This window comes from Sorex araneus, chromosome 5 (genome assembly GCF_027595985.1).
Source record: "Sorex araneus isolate mSorAra2 chromosome 5, mSorAra2.pri, whole genome shotgun sequence".
In the NCBI taxonomy this organism is placed as follows: domain Eukaryota; kingdom Metazoa; phylum Chordata; class Mammalia; order Eulipotyphla; family Soricidae; genus Sorex; species Sorex araneus.
Genome location: NC_073306.1, coordinates 2584490 through 2603876, shown reverse-complemented (window position 1 = coordinate 2603876; position 19387 = coordinate 2584490). Strand labels below are relative to the sequence as shown.

The window sequence follows — 19387 nt, the reverse complement described above, 5'->3', positions numbered from 1 at the left end:
GCACGCCCTCACCCGGCCCCGCTCGCCGTCCGCGCGCCCGCAGCGCCCGTCAGCTCCGCTCGCCGCAGCCGCACCGACTCGGGGCTCCGGGTACCGCGCTCCCCGCCACGGCCCCGGGCCGCCGCGCCGGCCAATGGCGCGCCGCGCCGGTGAGCTCACCCGCCCGGCCCCGCCCCCGCGGCCCGCGCCGCCCAATCGCGCGCCGCCACGTCACCCGGAGCCGGGCAGAGGCAGGTGCGGGCCGCGGGGCCGCCGGGCGCGGGGACTGCGCCGGAACTGCGCCGGGCGGGCTGGACGGCGGCGGGCACGGCCCCGCGCGGCCCCCGCCCCCGCGCCCACCCCGCCCCCGCCCCGCGCCCCCCACCCCGGGCTCCCGGAGGCCCCCGCTCGCGGGCGGCCGCGCCCCCGCACCCCCCGCACCCCCCGGCCCCGGTCCGCGGTGCCGTCGGGTCTGCGCGGCCGCCCGCAATGCAGCCGCGGGCGGGGCGGGCGCGGCGCGGCGCCGACGGGACCCGGCGGGGAGGGCGGGCTGTCGGCGCCGACACGCGCACCCGCGGCTCCCGGAGCGCCCCGGCTCCCCCCGTGCCAGCCAGCGGCGCGGGCCGTGGCCTCCGCGGCCGGAGTGCCAGGGCCTCCGTGCAAGCCCGGGGCCCAGAAGTTCTGGCTCCAGCCTGGGGCTCGGATGCTTCTGGGTCCCGTCCCTTCACCGCGCCCTCCCGAGCGCACACCGCCCCCCTCAGCCTCTCCCGCGGACGCCGCCCTCTCCTCCCTCGGTCTGCCGCTGTGTCCTACTTCGTCGCCCCGTCCCCACCGCGGGGCCTGGAGCTTGGCAAAGGCTCTCATGGGGCCGGGAGAGCTGATCTTGGCTCTTTCCTATCAGCTCCGTTAAAGAGAGGCTCAAGGGCCCGGGACAGGACAGGGGGTTACGCGCTTTCCTCGTGTGCCACTAAACGGACCCCCTTTGATCCCGGGCGCCGCAAATGGTCCCCCAAACACCTCCAGGAGTGATCCCTGAACACCGCCAGGTGGGACCCCACAACAAAAACAAAACAGAAAAGTTCAAAAGTAGAGATGTTTGGCTCCGAGCCAGGCCACACCCGAAACCACCACCGAATTCTGTAGTCCTTAACCCTGTACCACCCACCACGAAACGCTGGTAGAGGCCACGCCCAGGGCACCCCTGGTGAGGCTGGGTCCCCTCCTATGTCCCCAGGGGGCTGACCCTGCCACAGGTCTGCTCCGAGCCTGCCCTGGCAAAGTCAGAAGCGCTGGGGAGTGCCAGGGTGCACACTCCGGCCCTACAGTGCCAGGCGTGGTTATACCCCGTGAGCCAGCTCCTTTGCCCAGCGATACTCGGGGGTTACTCCGGCTCTGGTCTCAGGAATGGCTCCTGACAGTGCTGGGGGACCCCCTAAGGGGTGCCGGAGATGAAACCCCGGTTGGCCGTGTGTGCAAGGCAAGCGCCCTCCCTGCTGTATTACCGCTCTAGCCCTCCAGCGGCCTGTGACCTGAACGCCCCTTCCACCCTGTAAAAATGCACGGTGTGGAGGCCGGCAGGCCCTGCCTGGCCCTAAGTGTGTTGAGCACTAATGCCTTCAGACCGGGACAGTGTTCGGTGCTGGAGGACAGGAGCACTGCTAGCGTGCTGGGTGCTCTGAGAGCCCAGCGCCCAAGGCTGGGGGAGGGCTGAGCGGACGATAAGCTGCAGAGACCCGAGGGCAGGTCGGCCCGTGAGGGGCAGCGTTCGCCTTACAGCTCCAGCGCCCGCACTCCCAGATGACTAGCATCCCGGTCCAGAGGCGGAAGCAGGCTGCACAGACAGCACTGAGCTTAGACACTCGCCTTGCCTGTTCAGTCGTTGGCACCACGTAGGACCAGGAGTGATGCTCTGAGCACCGAGCCAGGAGTAACCCCTGAGCATCACCGGGTGCGGCCCCAAAACAACAACAACAATGAAACAAATACAGTCCAGGAATTTGTACAGGAGGGTTTCCGGTGATGAAGACCCCTGAGCTCAGGTGGTTTTAATTTGTACAGGCTGGGAAAATCCTGGTCGCCAATGTCATAGATAAGTTATTAGTAGCTGTCATTTCCCCGGTGCATGGGGTCTGCATGCCGGCTCCAGGCAGAAGCCCGCAGCGCCTTCGGTTACTCCCTGCCCAGCAATCACGACGGCTGTATCCTGCCAGTCCCAGACCTCGTGTTACCAGGGACCGTGGAGCCTGCCCTGCCCGCCGCACCTGCCGCCAGAGGGGAACTAAACGTCAGGCGGTTCCTGCAGCGGAACCTCATCTCACCTGGGCCGCAAGAGTCCCATCTGCTGGGGCCAGAAAGGTAGTATAGAGGGAGGGGTACAGCAGCTTGCCTCACATGCAGCTGACTCAGGTTCAATCCCCAGCATCCCATAGGGTCCCCTGAGCAATGCCAGGAGTGATACTTGAATATAGTGCCAGGAATAACTCCTGAGCATCACCGGGTATGACCCAAAGACAAAAAAAAAAAATCCAATGTTTCTGCAAATAGCAACTTTCCATAAAATATATTCTTCTCAAACCAAGAAGCAATTGGCTTTTTTTTTTTTGCTTTATTTTGGGGGGTCGGGTTTCAGGGCTTACTCCTGGACTGAGCTGAGCAATGACACCCGGCTGGTTCGGGGAACCACAAGGGTGCAGGAATCAAACCTGGCTTGGCTGCATGCAAGGCAAACGCCCTCCCTACCTGTTCTGCTCCAGCCTTCCAAAGTGGCAGTCTAAGTCAGGGCAGACATGCACTCACGGTGTATTAAGGCACCGGGAAATAAAATGAGTCTTTTTTGTTGTTGCTGGCTTTTTGGATCACACCCAGTGATGCACAGAGGTTACTCCTGGCTCTGCACTCAGGAATTACCCCTGGAGATGCTCAGGTGGTGTGAGCATTACTCCTGGCGGTGCTCAGGGGACCCTATGGGATACTGGGAATTGAACCCGGGTTGGCCATGTGCAAGGCAAACACCCTACCCGCTGTGCTATTGCTCCAGCCCCTAAAACGAGTCTTTTAAAACCAGTCAAAATGGCAAAGCCATTCCACAGAGGAGGGATACGTGGTGTGTAACAGGAGGTGAATTGTCTCGCTCCGTAGGCTAAAGTGAGCATGTCACCAGCCTGGAAGAGCCCCAGAGGTCCTGAAGACCCTGGCAGTCCGTCTTGAGATCCTTAGATCTGGTGATGTTTCAAAAGTGCGAACAGCCCAGGAAGACAGGTAGATTGGACTGCAAGCAAACTTTTTTTATGGTGTTTTTTTTTTTTTTTTTTTTGCTTTGTGGGTCACACCTGGCAATGCACAGGGGTCACTCCTGGCTCTGCACTCAGGAATTACCCCTGGCGGTGCTCAGGGGACCATATGGGATGCTGGGAATTGAACCCGGGTCGGCTGCGTGCAAGGCAAACGCCCTCCCCGCTGTGCTGTCACTCCAGCCCCCACAAACTTAAAACTTTTGTGCTCACAGAAAGTGAAAGAGGGCAGGAGAGGGGCTTCAGGCACTTGCCTTGTATGCGACCCACCCCGATTCTGTCCCTGGCACCGCTGTTCCACCGAGTACCACCAGGTGTGGCCCCACCCCCAGCCTCCCCTCAAAAAAGAAAGAGACAAATCGCTTTGGCAGGAAACATTTCCAATCGTGTAAGGGACTGTCTCTGGAACAGAAGCAACAGGATCTGACGAGCTCAAAACCGAGGCACCCCACGAAGAAAAGGCCTTTAGTTTAGTTTTGTTTGGGGGTCAGGCCTGTGATACCCAGGGGTTACTCCTGGCTCTGCACTCAGGAGTTAACTCTGGGCACCACCTGATGGCTGCTGGGACTGGGGTGAGGCAGACACCCCAAACTGTCCTGTTCTCAGTGACCTGATCTGACTTGACACTTCTCCAAAGCAGCACGCGAGACTCAGCCTGTGAGAAGTTCCGACGCGCGATTATCCCATCATCCCAGCAAGCTCTGGGGAGGACCCGGAGACCCCCCAAACCTGTATCCACTGACACGTGAAACGGAAACCCCTGGAGCCGGTCTCCCCGAGGCTTGTCGTAGAGTAACCCCAGGACCCTTGTTCACGCTGAGGAATTGGCAATGCTCAGAGGTTACAGCTAGTGCTGGCGCGACCTGGGCAAACACAGGCTGTATCTCTGCCGGGGAAGCGCGCCCCCACCCCACCCCACCCCCTGGACCCCTGCTTCCCCGGGTTGGGGGGTGACAGGAGACGGAGAAGTGCGGTGGCTGGCAGGTTCAGCGTGGGGCAGGGGGAAGGGGGTCAGACTGTCCTCCGTGTAGGTGGTGACTGCATGCGGGGGTGGGTCGTGGACAGTCCATCCACCCGGGCAGGCTGTGCGGGGTGTAAAGTCTCGACAAGGCGTCAAACACAAGAAGGAAAGGGAGCTTGTAGGCACGGGGGAACACCTGCCACGGGCTGTTCCACGTCCCGAGTCCACACCCCGGAGAGGATTCGGGAGGGCAAGGCTGGGCCCTGCCACTGGTCTCAGCCAGGACTGGCCCAGCCTTGCTGCCCGGGTCACCCCTGGGGTGGGCAGCAGGCCGGGGGCACACAGTCCCTGTCAGGAGGCTGCTGGGAGCAGACAGGATGGGGGGCAGTGCTGAGCCTTGTGACAGGGACCCCCGAGCCCCCAGGGGCAGAGGCAGCTGCTGGAGGGCGGGGAGAGGCCCTGGCCACTGACATGACGCCCCCCGACGGGCCCCCGGAGTGAGCAGCGTCCTGAGCTGGGGTCCCCGGGAGGTCCCTCGCAGGCGGGGTCTCTGCAGCGCTGGCCGAGTCAGGGCAGAGGTGGGCTTGGGGGAGTCCCGAGCACCCCCAGCTGAGCCACGCTTGTCCTTGGGCGGGAGGTGCTGGGGTGGCCCCGACTCCTGGTGGGAATCCCGGGCCTCAGAATCCACCAAAGGGGATCGAAACCCCGTCGCTGTCCCAGGGCATGTCCCATGCGCTCCGGCCCAGCCACCAGCCCAGCGCCTTCGGTGGGGACCCCGGGATCCGGGGTCTGGCTCGGGCGTGAGCTCAGCCGGCTGTAGCATGGGCGGGATGTGGCCGGGCAGGACGTTGCCGCCCCAGATGTCGGTGGGTGTTTGTGCAGTAACGGGGTGGGGGGGTGCGAGGATGGGGGACAAAAGCTTGTTCTCTTGGTTTTGTTTTTCGGACCACACCCGGCAGTATTCGGGACTTGCTCTGTGCTCTGCGCTCAGGGGTCGGCATGGGGGGTGCTGGGGATCGAACCTGGGTCGGCCCTGTGCAAGGCAAGCACCCTGTTTGCCGTACGATCCGATGGTGTTTATCTGACGCAAGAGAAATGAGGCAGGGTCTCCACCCAGATACAGCAGAAAGCATTGTCCGGGGGTCAGGCAGACGGCTGGGGAGGGGCGGGGAGACCCCACAGGCTTGGGGGGGGCTGAGTCCCGACCCCGGCCTGGCAGAACCCTAATACTGGGTGTAGCTCTGCAAGCCTCAGCACCGCACCCCCGTAACCCCAACAAAACAGACCACTGCCCTGCACTGGCTACCCATTGAAGGGCACCTGGGCAGAGGGTTCCTTTCTTCGGGGGCTGCTCACGGTCACCGGGTTCAAGCCAGGGTCCAGGCTGGCCGGTGTGTGGAGGCAGAGACGGCGCCTGGGGCCCACCGCACCCCCCGCATCTCTGGGGGAGTTTCAGACGCCTCAGGTGCTAGACGCCACTCCCTCCCCTTCAGGACCCCCCCCCACCTGCCCTCTGGCCCGCAGCAACGCTCACGGCTGCTTGGGGACAACGGGGGCCTGAGGCCTGGCCCAGCTCTGGCTTCCTGCTGCTCTCCAGGAAAAGCGGACCAAGGCCAGGCCCCTCACTCTCCCACCCGGGGGCCGAGCACAGGACCCCCACGGCAGAGGGGGGTCTCCCAGCACCAGTGGCGGGGGAGGGGCCCAGCGCCAGGACCACCCTCTGCTCAGAGCCGCTCAGCTGCTGCCCCCCAGGAGTGAATGAAGGTTCAGACACCGGGTGAGCTGGTGGGGGTGGCGGCGGGGGCTTCGGATGTGTCACAGCTGCGGGTGGTGCTGGGGGGTCCTGGCCCCCACCCTGGGAAGGCTCCACTCACAATCACTCTGGTCCAAGCCCCCTCTCCCCACCCCCAGGCTATCACTGTCACTGTCACTGTCATCCCGTTACCATCAATTTGCTCGAGGGGGCACCAGTCACGTCTCCATTGTGAGACTTGTGACTGTTTTTGGCATTTTGAATACGCCACGGGGAGCTTGCCAGGCTCCGCCGTGCGGGCGAGACACTCTGGGTAGCTTGCCGGGCTCTCCGAGAGGGACGGAGGAATTGAACCTGGGTCGGCCGCGTGCAAGGCAAATGCCCTTCCCCGCTGTGCTATCGCTCCAGCCCTACTTCCCATCCCCCCCCAGGTTATAATAATGAGAAACACCACGGGCAAAGAGGCTTAGAGCCGGGCATTCCCTGTCTTAGCAAACCCTGCACCTCCACAGCATGGACAGCGACGCCCTTCCCCCACCTGACCTCAACCCCCAGCATCCCCCTGAGGTCAGATCTTTTCCCACCAGCACTGAGGGGAAGAGAGGAGAGCAGGATGAGGGTTCTGGGGTTCTGGGGTCCAGTGCCAGCATCTGAGGGGGAGAAAAGGGGCACGGCAGGGGTTGAGGGAGGTTGAGGAGAGGCTGGGGCCAGAGAGATGGCTCAGTGGGCAGAACACAGGCTTTGCAGGCGAGAGGCCCAGGTTTGATCCACCCCTGGCCTGGCACTGCATAGCTTCCTGAGAACTGCTGGGAGCGACCCCAAGCTGGGAGTCGCCCCTGGTGTGGCCCAAGATCCAAAGAAAGAAGGGAGGAGAGAAAGAAAATGAAAGAGGGGGAAGAGGGTGCCCTGAAATGGAGCTGCGTCTAGGCCTCAGCAGCTCATGGGGCCCTGCGGGCGGGCGGGAGGAGAGAAGAGGCAGCGGGAAAGGATGGTGACACCGCAGGGCACCCAGGGGCCGGGGCCAGGGCACAGGGCCAGGGCACTTGCCTTACTCGCAGCTGGCCCGAGTTCGATTCCCCACAAACCAGCCGCCATCCCTGAGCTCGAGCCAGGAGGAAGTCCCGAGCCCAAAGCCAAGGGCACAGTGTAAGAGGCGACCAGCAGCAAGAGGAGCCCTGAGCTGCCTGCCCCTCCCGGACAGTCGCTGCGGAGAAGAGATCCCAGCACCTCCGAGAAACCCACAATCTTTACACGAGCAGCAAAGCAAATGCCCCCAACCCCCGGTGCATCCGGGTTACTGCACCCCACCCTCTCCATGTCCCGCCCCCCAGGGTGGGGACAATGTTGGAATACCAGCTCTCATTCAGTCTACACGTTTCCGTGAACCGATCCCTAGCCCAGCCACTTCCACACCTCGGCCGGGACCGGAGCTGTGCCCGGAATTCCCAGCTGGAGACAAAGGGCTCCCCCACCTATCCATCACAGTAAGATGCGTCTGCGGCCCCCAAGAGTCGCCAGGCTGATCGAGACTCGGGTGTGGGCGACACTTCCAGAACAAGAGCAGGGGCCGAGGGACAGCCCCGTGGGGAGGGCACTGGCCTTGCAAACGGCCAACCGGATTCCATCCCTGAAACCCCATCTGGTCCCCCAGGCACCCTCAGGAGTGGCCCTGAGCACAGAGCCAGGAGTCACCTCTGCACACTGCCGGGTGTGGCCCCCAAACAAAATGCAAAGAGCAAAACCGACCATATACAGTGTAACTATACTGTATACAGTGTAACTATACTGTACGCAGTGTAACTATATACTATATACAGTGTAACTATGCTGTATGCGGTATAACTGTATACTGTATACACAGGATACAACTGTGTGCCCCTCCAGGCTTGGACAGGGAGATGGGGGACCCTGTAGGGTGGCTTGTGGTTACGTGTTTACACAGTACACTTGACACTCGTGGTTCCGTGTCCACACAGTACACTTGAAGCTGTGAGTTCAACCCCAAACAGCTGCCCCAGCCAAGGTGATCCCCAGAGCTGGAACCAAGCAGCAAACTTGGGTGCACCCAGCCGGGGACGGGGGCAGACACCCCCACCCCACAGCAACGGGAGGCAGCCGAGACACGGGGAGACAGAGCAGGCAGTGGAGCGAGTTCCGTGCCGTGAAGAATCTACCCGGCTGGGGTGGGGGGTCCCCCTTTGCCTCCCCCACCTCCAGCAGCAGCCCCTGAGTGGCGGCTGATGGGCCCAATGGGAGGCCTTTGGGTGTCCGGTCAGCCAGGTGGGCACCGTCTTGTGCCAGCGCAGGGCCCCCCAAGGGACACCGGTGTACACTGGTGCCCTGTCCAGTGTCCTGCCCGTGGGAGCCCTGGGTCAGACCCTGCCTGCAGCCACCTGTGTGGCACATGTGACCCTGTGTGACATGGGTGGCCCTTCCTGTGGTGTCTCTGGTCCTTCTGGGACGCGAGGCCCTCAGCTTGGCTTGGGCCCCTGGGCTGGCAGCGGGGGGCGGGGGGCAGAAGGGGGTGTCCCCGTGGCCACCTGCTCTCGGGGCCATGCCTGGAGACTGCGGTGGGTCCTTGGGACAGTTTCCTCTCAGGGGCCTCAGGGATTCTGCCCCATAAGCCCCCCTGCCCCGAGCAATATCACACCAGCTGGTTCACACGTCCCGGCCCGGGCGGGCCTGCCAGCCAAGCTGGGGCCAGGCAGAGTGTGGGCACCGGGGACCCGGTGGTGGCAGGTGGCCCCACCAGGCTGCTCCTCCACACTGCCTGCCCCGGCAGGGGGGCACAGAGGCCTCCACTGGGCGTAGCGTGGAGTGCGTGGCCAGGGGCGTGGCTGGCACGGTCAGGCTGCGTCTGTCCACAGGGATGGACAGGTTTCACAGCCGATCCTGCTACCTGCCATCCAGCGATATCCATCGTTCATCCACCCACTACCCACCCATCTACCTGTCCATCCTCTATGAATCCACCCACCCGCCCACTCACCTGTATATTCATACACCAGCCACCCATTCACTGCCCGTCCCTCTACCCGTCCATCACTCGCCTGTCCACCCACTGTCCACCATCCAGTCACCCACCCACTCACTGTCCACCTCACCCTCCGTCCATCCGTCCACTCACCCGTTCATCCACCCACACACGTCCCTCCGTACTGTCCACCGTCCACCCGCCCACCTGTCCACCTGTCCACCTGCCCGTTAGGTATGAGTTTCCCACCTCTAAGCCACCGGTCACTGCACGGATCTCGCCTATGGCTGTCCTTGACCGGCCCTTGTTCTCAGACCCCGAGGCCTTCTAATGGGGGTAAAGTGCTCCACCCTCATCCCCTGGGGCTCTTTCCCCCAGTGCTCCCAGCCGAGTCCGGAAAGGCAGGTCTGACTCACTGCCTCTGACCCCGCAGCGGCTTCCTGGGACCCGGGAGAAAGGCTGTGTGTCCCCCTGCTGGGTCTGACGGGCCCTCACAGTGACACAGTGACAGAGTGACAATGGTCCCTTTCCTCAGCCCCTCGCCCCGAGCTCCCTCCTGCTGGCATGTTCTCCCCACCCCGTGGGGGGCGGCCCGGGGCTCTCCGGGGATGTGGGGTGCGCGGGGCACGCCTCCGGTTTGAACATTTGTTGGACTCCAGCATGTAGTGGCCCCCCGCCCCTCCCCGGATGCTGGTGAATAAGCTTCTAGAAGAAAGACCCCCCGAGGGAGAGAAAAGCAGGCACAGACCGCCCGCCCTGTGCGGGGGTGGCACGGGTGGGGTCTGCACAGCACGCGTGAAGGCCCAGTGTGGGAAGCAGCTGTGGGGACCTGGAGGGTCAGGGCCCGGCTTCCCTCCCCCAGGAGCTCCTGGGCGCCTCTCAGGCCCCGCCCCTGACACCCGCGGGGGAGGTGGGGCTAAAGCGCCAGCTGCTGGGGCTCCTGGCCCTGCCTTGTGGGTGTGACCGTGGGAAGGGACCTGGGGGCCCTCTCAGCCCCAGCGGCCACCGTGGATGTTGGTCACCCCCCACATGGCCACGGCCCTGTGCCTGCTCCGTCAGGGACAGAGGCTGGAGATGCGTGCCCCCCCACCGTGGCCTGGGCTGGGGGGTTTCCCGCTCCTGCTCAGGGAGGTTCTTTCCAGGAGGAGACGACGGGACGAGGGGGCAAAGGGCTGTCCTCAGGGATGTCCCGTGGGAAGGGTCCTCTGTTCCCGGGTGGGTGGGTACGTGAGGCCAGGCCCGCTGACCCTCGGTGACGCGGGACGTGGGTGCTGCTCTGTCCCGAGGCAGAGTCCAGGCCGCCTCCACTCCGAAGGCCTCGGGAACGTGCCTATTTTGAGGTGCAGAGGCTGTGGGGCCCAGCTGGGGGGGGAGGGGCCTCTCCCCCTGGGGGCTGGAGGGTGGGGTAACGCCAGAACCCAGCCCATGACCTTCTTTATTTGGGGGCCACGTCAGCAGGACCCAGGCCTTCCTCCTGGCTCTGCACTCCGGGGTCACTCCTGGTGTCTCTCGGGGACCATGTGGGGCGCCGGGAACTCAACCTGGGTCAGCCTCTCGCAGAGAGGCCCTCCCCGCCGCGTCTGCCCCAGACCCACCTACTTGCTGATGAAGTGTCAGGTCCCCTTACGGGCACCCCGACTCTTGCAGGCATGTGTCAGGGGCTGGCATGTCTGCGGGACGCCCTGGTCTTCAAGTCGCCCTTGGAGTTCTTGTCAAGTTGGTTTTGGGGTCTGTGAAGTTCCTGAGCTGTTGCGGTATTCTTCCTTCAAATCTGCATGAGCATCCGGCTGGGGAAAGCATTCTTGGCAAGGCATTCATTTCACTTTTCTTTTTTTCGGTTTTGTTTTTTTGTTTTGTTTTTCGCTATATCCCATCCCTGTCTTTGGGCCAGCAGGTTTTGCCGGCAAACCTGCTGTAAGTCTTCAGGACGCTTCTCTGTCTGTGTCTCCCTCCTCTGATCTTGCTGCTTTTCGTATTCTACCCATGGTCTTCGTCATTCTGATTAGGATGCATCTTGGAGCATTTTCTTTGGAGTTCTTTTAGCTGGCCCCTCTCAGGCCTCCTGGATCTGGGACCACGTGCTCTTCCCCTCTGGGAACTTCTCAGCAGTGATGGCTCAGACCGTGGCTTCTTCGTCAGGGCTGCCTTTCTGGCCTCTGGGGTCCCGATGATTCTTTTTTTTTTTTTTGCTTTTTGGGTCACACCTGGCGATGCACAGGGGTTACTCCTGGCTCTACACTCAGGAATTACACCTGGCCGTGCTCAGGGAACCATATGGCATGCTGGGATTTGAACCCGGGTCGGCCGCGTGCAAGGCAAACGCCCTACCCGCTGTGCTATCTCTCCAGCCCCGGTCCCGACGATTCTTATGCCGTTCCTCTTTATTGCATCCCAAAGTTCTTTCCAACCGTTTGTTTATTATTAATTTTTTTTTGATCCATACTCGGCAATGCTCAGGAGTTCCTCCTGGCTCTGCACTCAGGAGTCACTTCTGGTGGTGCTTGGGGGGTCCTGGGGGCTGAGGGGAACGAACCTGGGCCAGCTGCATGCAAGGCGTCCGCCCTTCCCGCCGCGCTATCTTCCCAGTCCCTGCTCATTTTGAGTCTTTTTTTTGATCTTCTGCTGCTGCCTGAGGTTTTCTGGTCCTCACCTAGGAGCCCTGACACTGTCCCCGGCAGCTGCCCTCTGCCGAAGGCTTCCCGAGTCTCCCATTCTGCTCCCGCGGCTTTTCACAGTCCTACCGCTTCTGTCTGCAGTTTGCTCGGTCCTGCTCTCAGATCCGCTTGCAGGGAGAGACCATCCTTGAGCGACCACCCAGGAGGCTGTTACTCGGACCACAGTCTGCACCCCCCTGCCCCCGTGCGGGGTTCTGCACTGCGCTGCTGTGGTTCCTTTTGTGGTCTGGGGTGACATTTTTTTTGGTCACACCCAGCAATGCTCAGGGGTTACTCCTGGCTTTGCACTCAGAAATTACTCCTGGCAGTGCTTGGGGCAGTGCTTGGGGGACCATATGGAATGCCAGGGATCGAACCCGGGTCAGCCGTGTGCAAGGCAAACGCCCTACCCGCTGATAGGCCGGGCCTATCGCTCCGGCCCCTGGGGTGACATTTTCCGGGGGGGCTGTGGGGTCGCTGCCTGGGGAGGGAGAGTGTCTAGGGGGGCACAGGGCTGACTTCAGACCTTTGGGGGTACCAGGACCTGGGGCGCGGCTGCCTGGTGTTTGGGGGGGCTGGTTCTCTCCTGGGCAGGTGGGGGAGGGTGCAGCCTCAGGGCACGCTGGGACCTGCTTCCGGGGACCACGGGAGGCAGTGGGCACCCCAGCCTTGGTGTGGGCGCTGGCTCATATCTGGGGGCCCGAGGGCCGTCTGCAGGGGGTCTGACATCTGCATGGCATTCTAGGCAAGTCAGTTTGTTCCCACGCTGGACAGACTCCGGCTCTGTACCCCAGCGGGCAGCAGTGGCGAGTTTGTCCTTGGCATTCAGAGTCAGTACCGGTGCCCCTTGGGCCCAGGACCGAGCAGCTGTGCTATGGGGGCTCCACCCGGGCCACCGCACAGAGGGCGGGCTCCCCACTTGGGGCACAAGGGGACCAAGATGGCATGGCCGGAGCAGAGAGGGGTGCCCGGCCTGCTGGCGGGGGCGGCTCTGCACTCAGGCCCCCCTTGGCACGGGCCAATCTGGAGGCTCTCGCGCCCCCCCCGCCCGCAGGCCTGGCCACGGGCAGTGTCCCCAGCTCAGCCTTGGTCCTGCCACCCCCGGTCCCCACTGCTGCCTCTCACCAGGCTCTCTGGGCTCTGCAGCCAGCTAACAGCCTCGCTCCCTCTCCTCGCCCTCTCCTCTCTCCTTCCCTCTCTCCCTCTTCCTCCCTCTCTCCTTCTCCCTCCTCCTCTCCCTCTTCCTTTCTTTCTCTCTCCTCTCCCTTTCCCTCCTCCCTCCCTTCCTCTATCCCCGTCTCTCTCCTCTCTTTCCCTCTCTCTCCCTCCCCTACTCTCTCTCCTCCTTCCCTCTCTCTCCCCTCTCTCCCTGCCTCTTTCCTCTCTCTCTCTCTCCACATCCAATCATGCTCCATAGACTCCCAACCCAGTGCTCAGGGGCCACTTCCAACACTTCTTGGGGATTGCGCCTGGCCGCCCGCCAAGCCCGCACCCCAGCCCTTTGGGCTACTCCGTCTCCATCTCTTGCCAGCTCCGATTCTGCCCCCCGGGGCAGTCCACACTCACCCTCTCGCCATCTCGAGAGTCACACTCGGGGCAGGAGGTCAGGCTGTGCCCAGCGCTGCTGGTGACCAGGACATTGTCCTCCGGGGCCACCTGGGCAGCCCCAGGGCCAGCAGCGGCGTCTGTCCTGCTGCTGGGCCAGCCCGTGACCTCCGACTCTTCCCCGCCCTTTCAGACCCTGGACTTAAAATTCCAGCCACACGCCCACAGAAAGTCGGAACAACAGGACAGCGGGAAGGGCGCCGCCGTGCCTGCCTGGCCCTGGGCTCAACGCCCAGCACCCCCTGTGGTCTCCGGGGCAGCAGCAGAGCACCGAGTCGGGAGTAACCTCTGAGCCAAGCATGGCCCAAACACCAGTAAAGAAAAGAAATTCTCCCTCTGCCGGGCCTCGCCTTGGCTTAACGGGTTTCTGTGCCTCAGTGACCAGCTGTAACTTGGCCAAGAGCAATCTCCTGCCCTGGCGCCCTCCATGCCGAGCCCACCAGCCGGCTCCCACTGTCCCCCACTGGAGAGCACACCGGGGGGTCCTCCTGGAGGCGGCACACTAGGGGGTCTTCCTGGAGGCGGTGGATGCAACTTGCCTCCCACACAGCAGACGTGGCCTTGGAAACTGGGTGCTCAGAGCCTGTGGCGGCCAAGACCGAATCCCAGCGTCCTGCCCGGGTGGGTGGGTGGGCTTCTCGCCCACCGCCCCTGCCCAGGCTCCTCCCCTCCTTCACCACCGGCCTGCTCCCGCCTTCCTCTGCCGCAACGCCTTTCCCGAGAGCACCGTGGCCCCTCTGACCGTGCACAAGGCGCCCGTGCCCCCAGCCCCCAGCCCCTGCCCGCCCCCAGCCCCTCCACTTCCTGTGGGAGGCGGGGGCTCGCACTGCTGCGGCCACGTGGCGGCAGAGGGGGCAGAGCAGCCAGCGCGCCCCAGGAGAGACACAGGGCGTGGGGCGCACGCAAGGACAGCCCGGAAGCCTTCGGGGGACTGTCCGCCTCGGGCTGGTGGTGGCTGGAGGCACTGAGGGCGACCAGAGACCCTGCCCGGTGTCCCCCTGGGCTCTCTCTCTCCCCGCAAGAAATCCGAGCTGGGTGGTTCCGGGACGGAGAAGGGGCTGAGAGGGGACCGAGTTCCCCTGAGACTGTGACAGAAGGTTCCAGAAGGGGGGCGGGGAGACGAGAAGGAGCCCACAGCCAGCGCCAGAGAGCCACCGAGGGCACCTGCCATGCACACGGCGGCCTGGGTGTGTCCCCGGCACCCAGACGGTCCCCTGAGCCCGCCAGGCGTGAGCCCAGAGCACAGCGCCAGGAGTCCGGTCAGCCGCCAGGGAGGACGTGCTGGCCCGTCTCGGGCGCCTCCCGGGCAGCTGTCCACGGGAGAGGAGGTCAGTGTCCTCGGCGGCGTGGGGTCCCCCCTCACTCCCCGCTGCCAACGCCCCACCTGTGTCGAACAGAGCCACACGGCCGCCTACACGCCTGAAAGCAACATCGGGGCCCCGGACCAGCTCCCGGCGGCCCCCGACGACCCCCGAAGCCCCAGGCCTCACCGTCCCCGTGGCACAGCCCCAGCCCCGGCACGTGGAAACCGGTCCCCCATTCCCTATGGCCCCCTTGTCTGCCCTGCGGCTGGCCAGCCCGGAGCCCAGCACCGGCCCCCCCGTACAGCTGCCCTGGGTTGAAGGGACCCCAGATCCGCACCCCCACACGGCAGCTGCAGGGGGACCTCCGAGACCCCGGGTGATCTCCCCACCCACATGACTCAGGGGGGCTGGCTCAGACTGGGGGGCCCTGGGCTGCACCCCCAGGCTGCAGCTCTTACACACGAGGGAAAGGAAGGGGTCCCGAGGCTGAGCCCAGCTGGGGGCTACAGGGGGCCACGGCTCCTTCGGCTTTCGGGCCAGAGGGCGGGAGGTGACTCGGGAAAAGGGGGTGGGTTTGGGGTGCACTTGAGCCGCCACCCCGGGAGGCCAGGAAGTGGACGCCACAGGGGCCAGCCAGCCACCCTGTGGGCTTGAGTCGGGATTCCACGGGGCGGGGGGCCCTCCAACAGCTCCAGAAGGCAGGGCTGGGGGAGGAGAGGTCGGCACCCCGCCCGCCCCTCGAGACAGACACGGGACAGAGCCGGGCAACACGGGCCCGACCTGCATCCCTGGGACCCGCAGCCCGTCCCACGGCTGCCCGAAGGGTCTCAGGCTGATGCTTCTTCCGGGCAGTGCACCACACAGGCCGGGTCGGCTCGGAGGCACCTCATCTACACACGGGGGCTCAGAGGGACCTCGTATACACCCGGAGGGCTCAGTCTACACCCGGGGAGCTCAGAGGGACCTCATGTAGACCCGGGGAGCTCAGAGGGACCTCATCTACACCTGGAGGGCTCAGAGGGACTTCGTCTACACCCGGAGGGCTCAGTCTACACCCGGGGAGCTCAGAGAGACCTTGTCTACACCCGGAGGGCTCAGTCTACACCCGGGGAGCTCAGAGGGACCTTGTCTACACCCGGAGGGCTCAGTCTACACCCGGGGAGCTCAGAGGGACCTTGTCTACACCCGGAGGGCTCAGTCTACACCCGGGGAGCTCAGAGGGACCTCATCTACATCTGGGGAGTTCAGAGGGACCTCGTCTACACCCGGAGGGCTTAGAGGGACCTCATCTACACCCAGAGAGCCTGAATTTTGCCCTCCTGCCTCACCCTTCACCCTTCATCAGCCAGCGGGGTGGGCCCCTGACCAAGTGGGCCGGAGGCTCGGGCCGGAGGGGTCAGGCTAGAAAGAAGCAGCCCCAGGGGCTCCGAATGGCCTCTTCCTGCCTGGGCGGGCTCCAGGCGCCCGTGCGACCAGGGCCGGCCACAGAGCAGGGAGGCAGCTTGCAGGGGTGAGTGTGCATGTGTGCATGCGTGTGTGTGCCACACATATGTGCACGTGTACAGGGGTGTGCCTGTGTGTGCATGCTCTCGGGAGTGGGGCGCCCAGAGGGGCGTCCCCCCTCGCCCGGACAGCCAGGCCACAGCTCAGGCAGGACGTGGAGATGGATCCTGCTTCTCCCCTCCGGGGCCACGGGTGGGGATCAGACACAGAGAGGGAGTCGGGGCCCTGCCCGGGGTCGGGGGCCGCTCCAGGCCCTGCTGGTGCCCCACCTGGGGCAGGGCAGGGGTCTCGCCCTGCCTGACCTGGGGGTCCAGCCTAAGTCCTGCCAGGGTCCACTGCCGGGGGCTTGCAGGGTGGGGCGGGGTGCCCCGGGGCTCTGACCTCACCCCAGCCAGGGAAGACCAGACGGTTTCCGGGGACAGGAGGGGCCCCTGACAAGCGCCCCGGGCCTCCAGCCCCCCGCCGTGACCCTGTGTCCAGCACTGGCGGGGACCAGCTGTGAGCGCGCCCGAGCCCTGACTGCTGGGAGGACTCTCCCCGGCTGCAGACGGAGGGCGGGGCTGCGGGGCCAGGACAGGCTGCCGCGACACGCACCAGCGTCTCCCCCCACAGTCTCCAGGGGAACCTTGTCTGGCCTGGGAGACGCCCCCTGTGTCCCCAGATGCACCGCAGACCCCCTGCAAATGTCGGGGGGGGCACATGCTAAATCTGGGCCCTTGGGGGAGCACTGGTGAGGGGGTTCCTGGAGTGTTCGGCCAGAGACAGCCCCGCCCCCACCCCTCGGCTCCCTGCCGTTCCTTTCCTTCCCTAGGAGGCTGCTGCCCTGTGACGTGACGTCAGGAGGGTCGCCGCCTCCCCGCAGCCTTCCTGAGCGCTCCAGGACGGCGCGCGCCGCGTGGGGGCGGGGCTGCCGGCCCCCTCCCCACCTCCAGGCTGCGCCCCGCCGAGATCGGGGGCCGCTGAGCGCCGGGCGCGGCCCGCGGGACCCGGTTCCCGGGCGAGCGCGCTCCCCTCCGCAGGGGCCCCTGCAATGCAGCTGCGCGCGCCGTGCCCGCGCCGCCGCCGCGCCCCAGTTTGCGGCGCCGCAGTCCCCGCGCCCCTGCCCGCCCCGCCCCGCCCCGCCCGCAGGGGGACCGCGGGGAGAGGCCCGGCCGAGCGCCCCCCCAACACAAGGCTCCAGACGCGCCCCCGCCCCCGCGTCTGCGCACGGCCCCCGCTCAGCCCAGCTCCTGCCCACCCGGGGCTCTGCGCCCCGCCCCCCACTCCCGAAGAGGCTGCTGGGGGCGGGGTCCAGCGCGGGAAGCCCGATGTCCCCCCCTGAGGACCGGGGGTGTATGCTGCAAAGCCACAGAGAGACAGACAGGCAGACAGACAGACACACACACACACACGCACACACGCACACAGCCCGGGCACAGCCCACGGCCCTGTCACAGAGCCCCACGTCCTTCTGTCCTCCCTGGTCAGTCGAGGAAAGCTGGGGCCTCTGCTGCCCAGCTGAAACCAGAGTCCTGGGCACCGGCCCTTCTCGGTTCCAGACGCTCAGCTCGCCCTGGCCGGGGAGGTGCCCCTGCCAGCCTGGCCCTGCCAGCATCCCGCTGCCTGCCGTGCTCTGAGCACACACCAGCCGCCCACCCCACCCCCAGCCCACAGCCCCGGGCACGCGCGAGGTGAAGCCACAGGCGTCAAGCCCTGGGACTGGACACCCGGCCAGGGGCAGCCCTCCCCGGACACATCAGTGACAGAGGCTGGGGCGGCAGGGCGGGGCGTCCTTGAGGGAGGCTGAGATTCCGCCGTCACACATGCTCAGACACAGTGTCTAGGAGAGCCCACCTCAGGCGAGACCCCCTGAGACCTGGCCTTCCCGCCCTCCCGTCTCCCACACGGCCCGCCGGGCGCCAGGCGGCCCTTACCGTCCAGGGACAGCCAGTCATGCTGAGACGACGGGAGCGTGGGCAGCGCCCGCGCCTTGTACTCGAACACCACCGAGTTGGAGATGATCTGGTTGTTGAAGGCAACTTGTAGGGTCACGAGGCCCGTGTCGTGGGCTGGAAGCAGAGGAGCGCGGTCAGGCGGGGGTGGCACGGGGGTGGCCCCTGGGCACTCAGTCCCTCCCCACCGCCCTGCTCCAGGTCCCGGGCCCCAGGGCTCCACACCCCAGCGCTGCTGTTTCCAGAACCTTCTCTGGGCCCAGAGGCCGCCGGCTCCCGCCGCACCTTCCTCTGTGCTCCCGGCAGCCCCCGTGTCCTCCCCCGCCCCGGGCCCGGCTCCTCCCGCCCTGCTCTGTGTCGCCTCTCCCGGCCCCTCTGTCCGTGTCACGGCTTCCTCCGGGCCTCTCCTGGCTCCCTCAGTGGCATCCCGTGTATTTTTAGAAGGCCAGACTCCCCGGCGTGGGCACGCACTTCAGTCGGGTCCCTGCAGTGCCACACGCGGCCAGGGAGGAGGGGGACAGGCGTCAAGCCCTGGGACTGGACACCCGGCCAGCTCCCGCCCCGCTGCCCGCGGGGTCCCACTCCACGCGGGGGCTCCTGCTGAGACCCGGGGGGGGGGCTGTGGCCTGCAGAGCCGGGGTGGGCTGCGGGCTGCGGGCTGCCCTGCCCCGCTGGCCCTGGCCTGGGGGTGCCGGAGGGCGGAGGTACGTGTCCTGGGCCCGGCTTTTCTGGAACTCTGGACGCCAGGGCCCAGGCCCTTCCCTGCTGGCTTCCCGGCCAGACCAGCTGGGGGATCGAGTTACTCAGTCGCTCCTGGTCTTCAGAAGCTTCCAGACCTGGAGGCCAAGTGGGCCGGTCCCAGGGCGGCTTCCCTGCACGGGTGGATGTCCCAACCGCTGCCTCCCCGAGGGAACGGGGTCCCGTGACCTGCTGTCTCCGTCCAGGGACCCCCTGCTGGTGGCCCCACGCAGAGCCAACAGGCTGGGGGGCGCCTCACCCAACACCCGACACCCCCGAGGCTCCGACTACACTCGGGTTCCCCACGGGAAGGGCCGTGGGCAGTGCCTCGGGCCAGGCCTCCGGGGTCCAGCCTCCACCCTCCCAGCACCCCTCACCTGGGCACCTCCCGGAGTGGGGGCGGGGCGGGGCCACCTCCCCCAGGGCGGCCACCTGCCCCTCCCCACCCGGTCCTGGTCCTCTGCTCTCGCCTCTCCCACCGCCGACCCCGGGGCTGTGCTGCCCGTCGGCTTCTGGCTGAGGACCCCCCAGATTTGTTCCCAGACGCCAGCGGGGGGGCACGGCCTGGGGGGCCCTGCCTCAGGCCAGGGGCAGTGGCCCCATGCCCGCGTCTTGGCTTCTCTGCTCCGTTAGTCCCCGGCCCGCCCCGTGCTCCCATCCCGGATCCTTCTTGTAGCCCGTGTCACTCCCCTCGA

At 65.5% G+C, this 19387-nt stretch overlaps 1 protein-coding gene across 2 annotated transcripts in view; it reads right to left on the bottom strand.

Moving 5' to 3' along the window:
• Positions 1-19387, bottom strand: part of CAMTA1 (calmodulin binding transcription activator 1) — a 497436-nt gene that overhangs the window by 36316 nt on the left and 441733 nt on the right. For both annotated transcript variants that reach the window (XM_055137552.1, XM_055137555.1), the window contains exon 11: positions 17937-18071. In XM_055137552.1, the coding sequence (XP_054993527.1) occupies positions 17937-18071 (135 nt within the window). The remainder of the gene's footprint in view (positions 1-17936; positions 18072-19387) is intronic.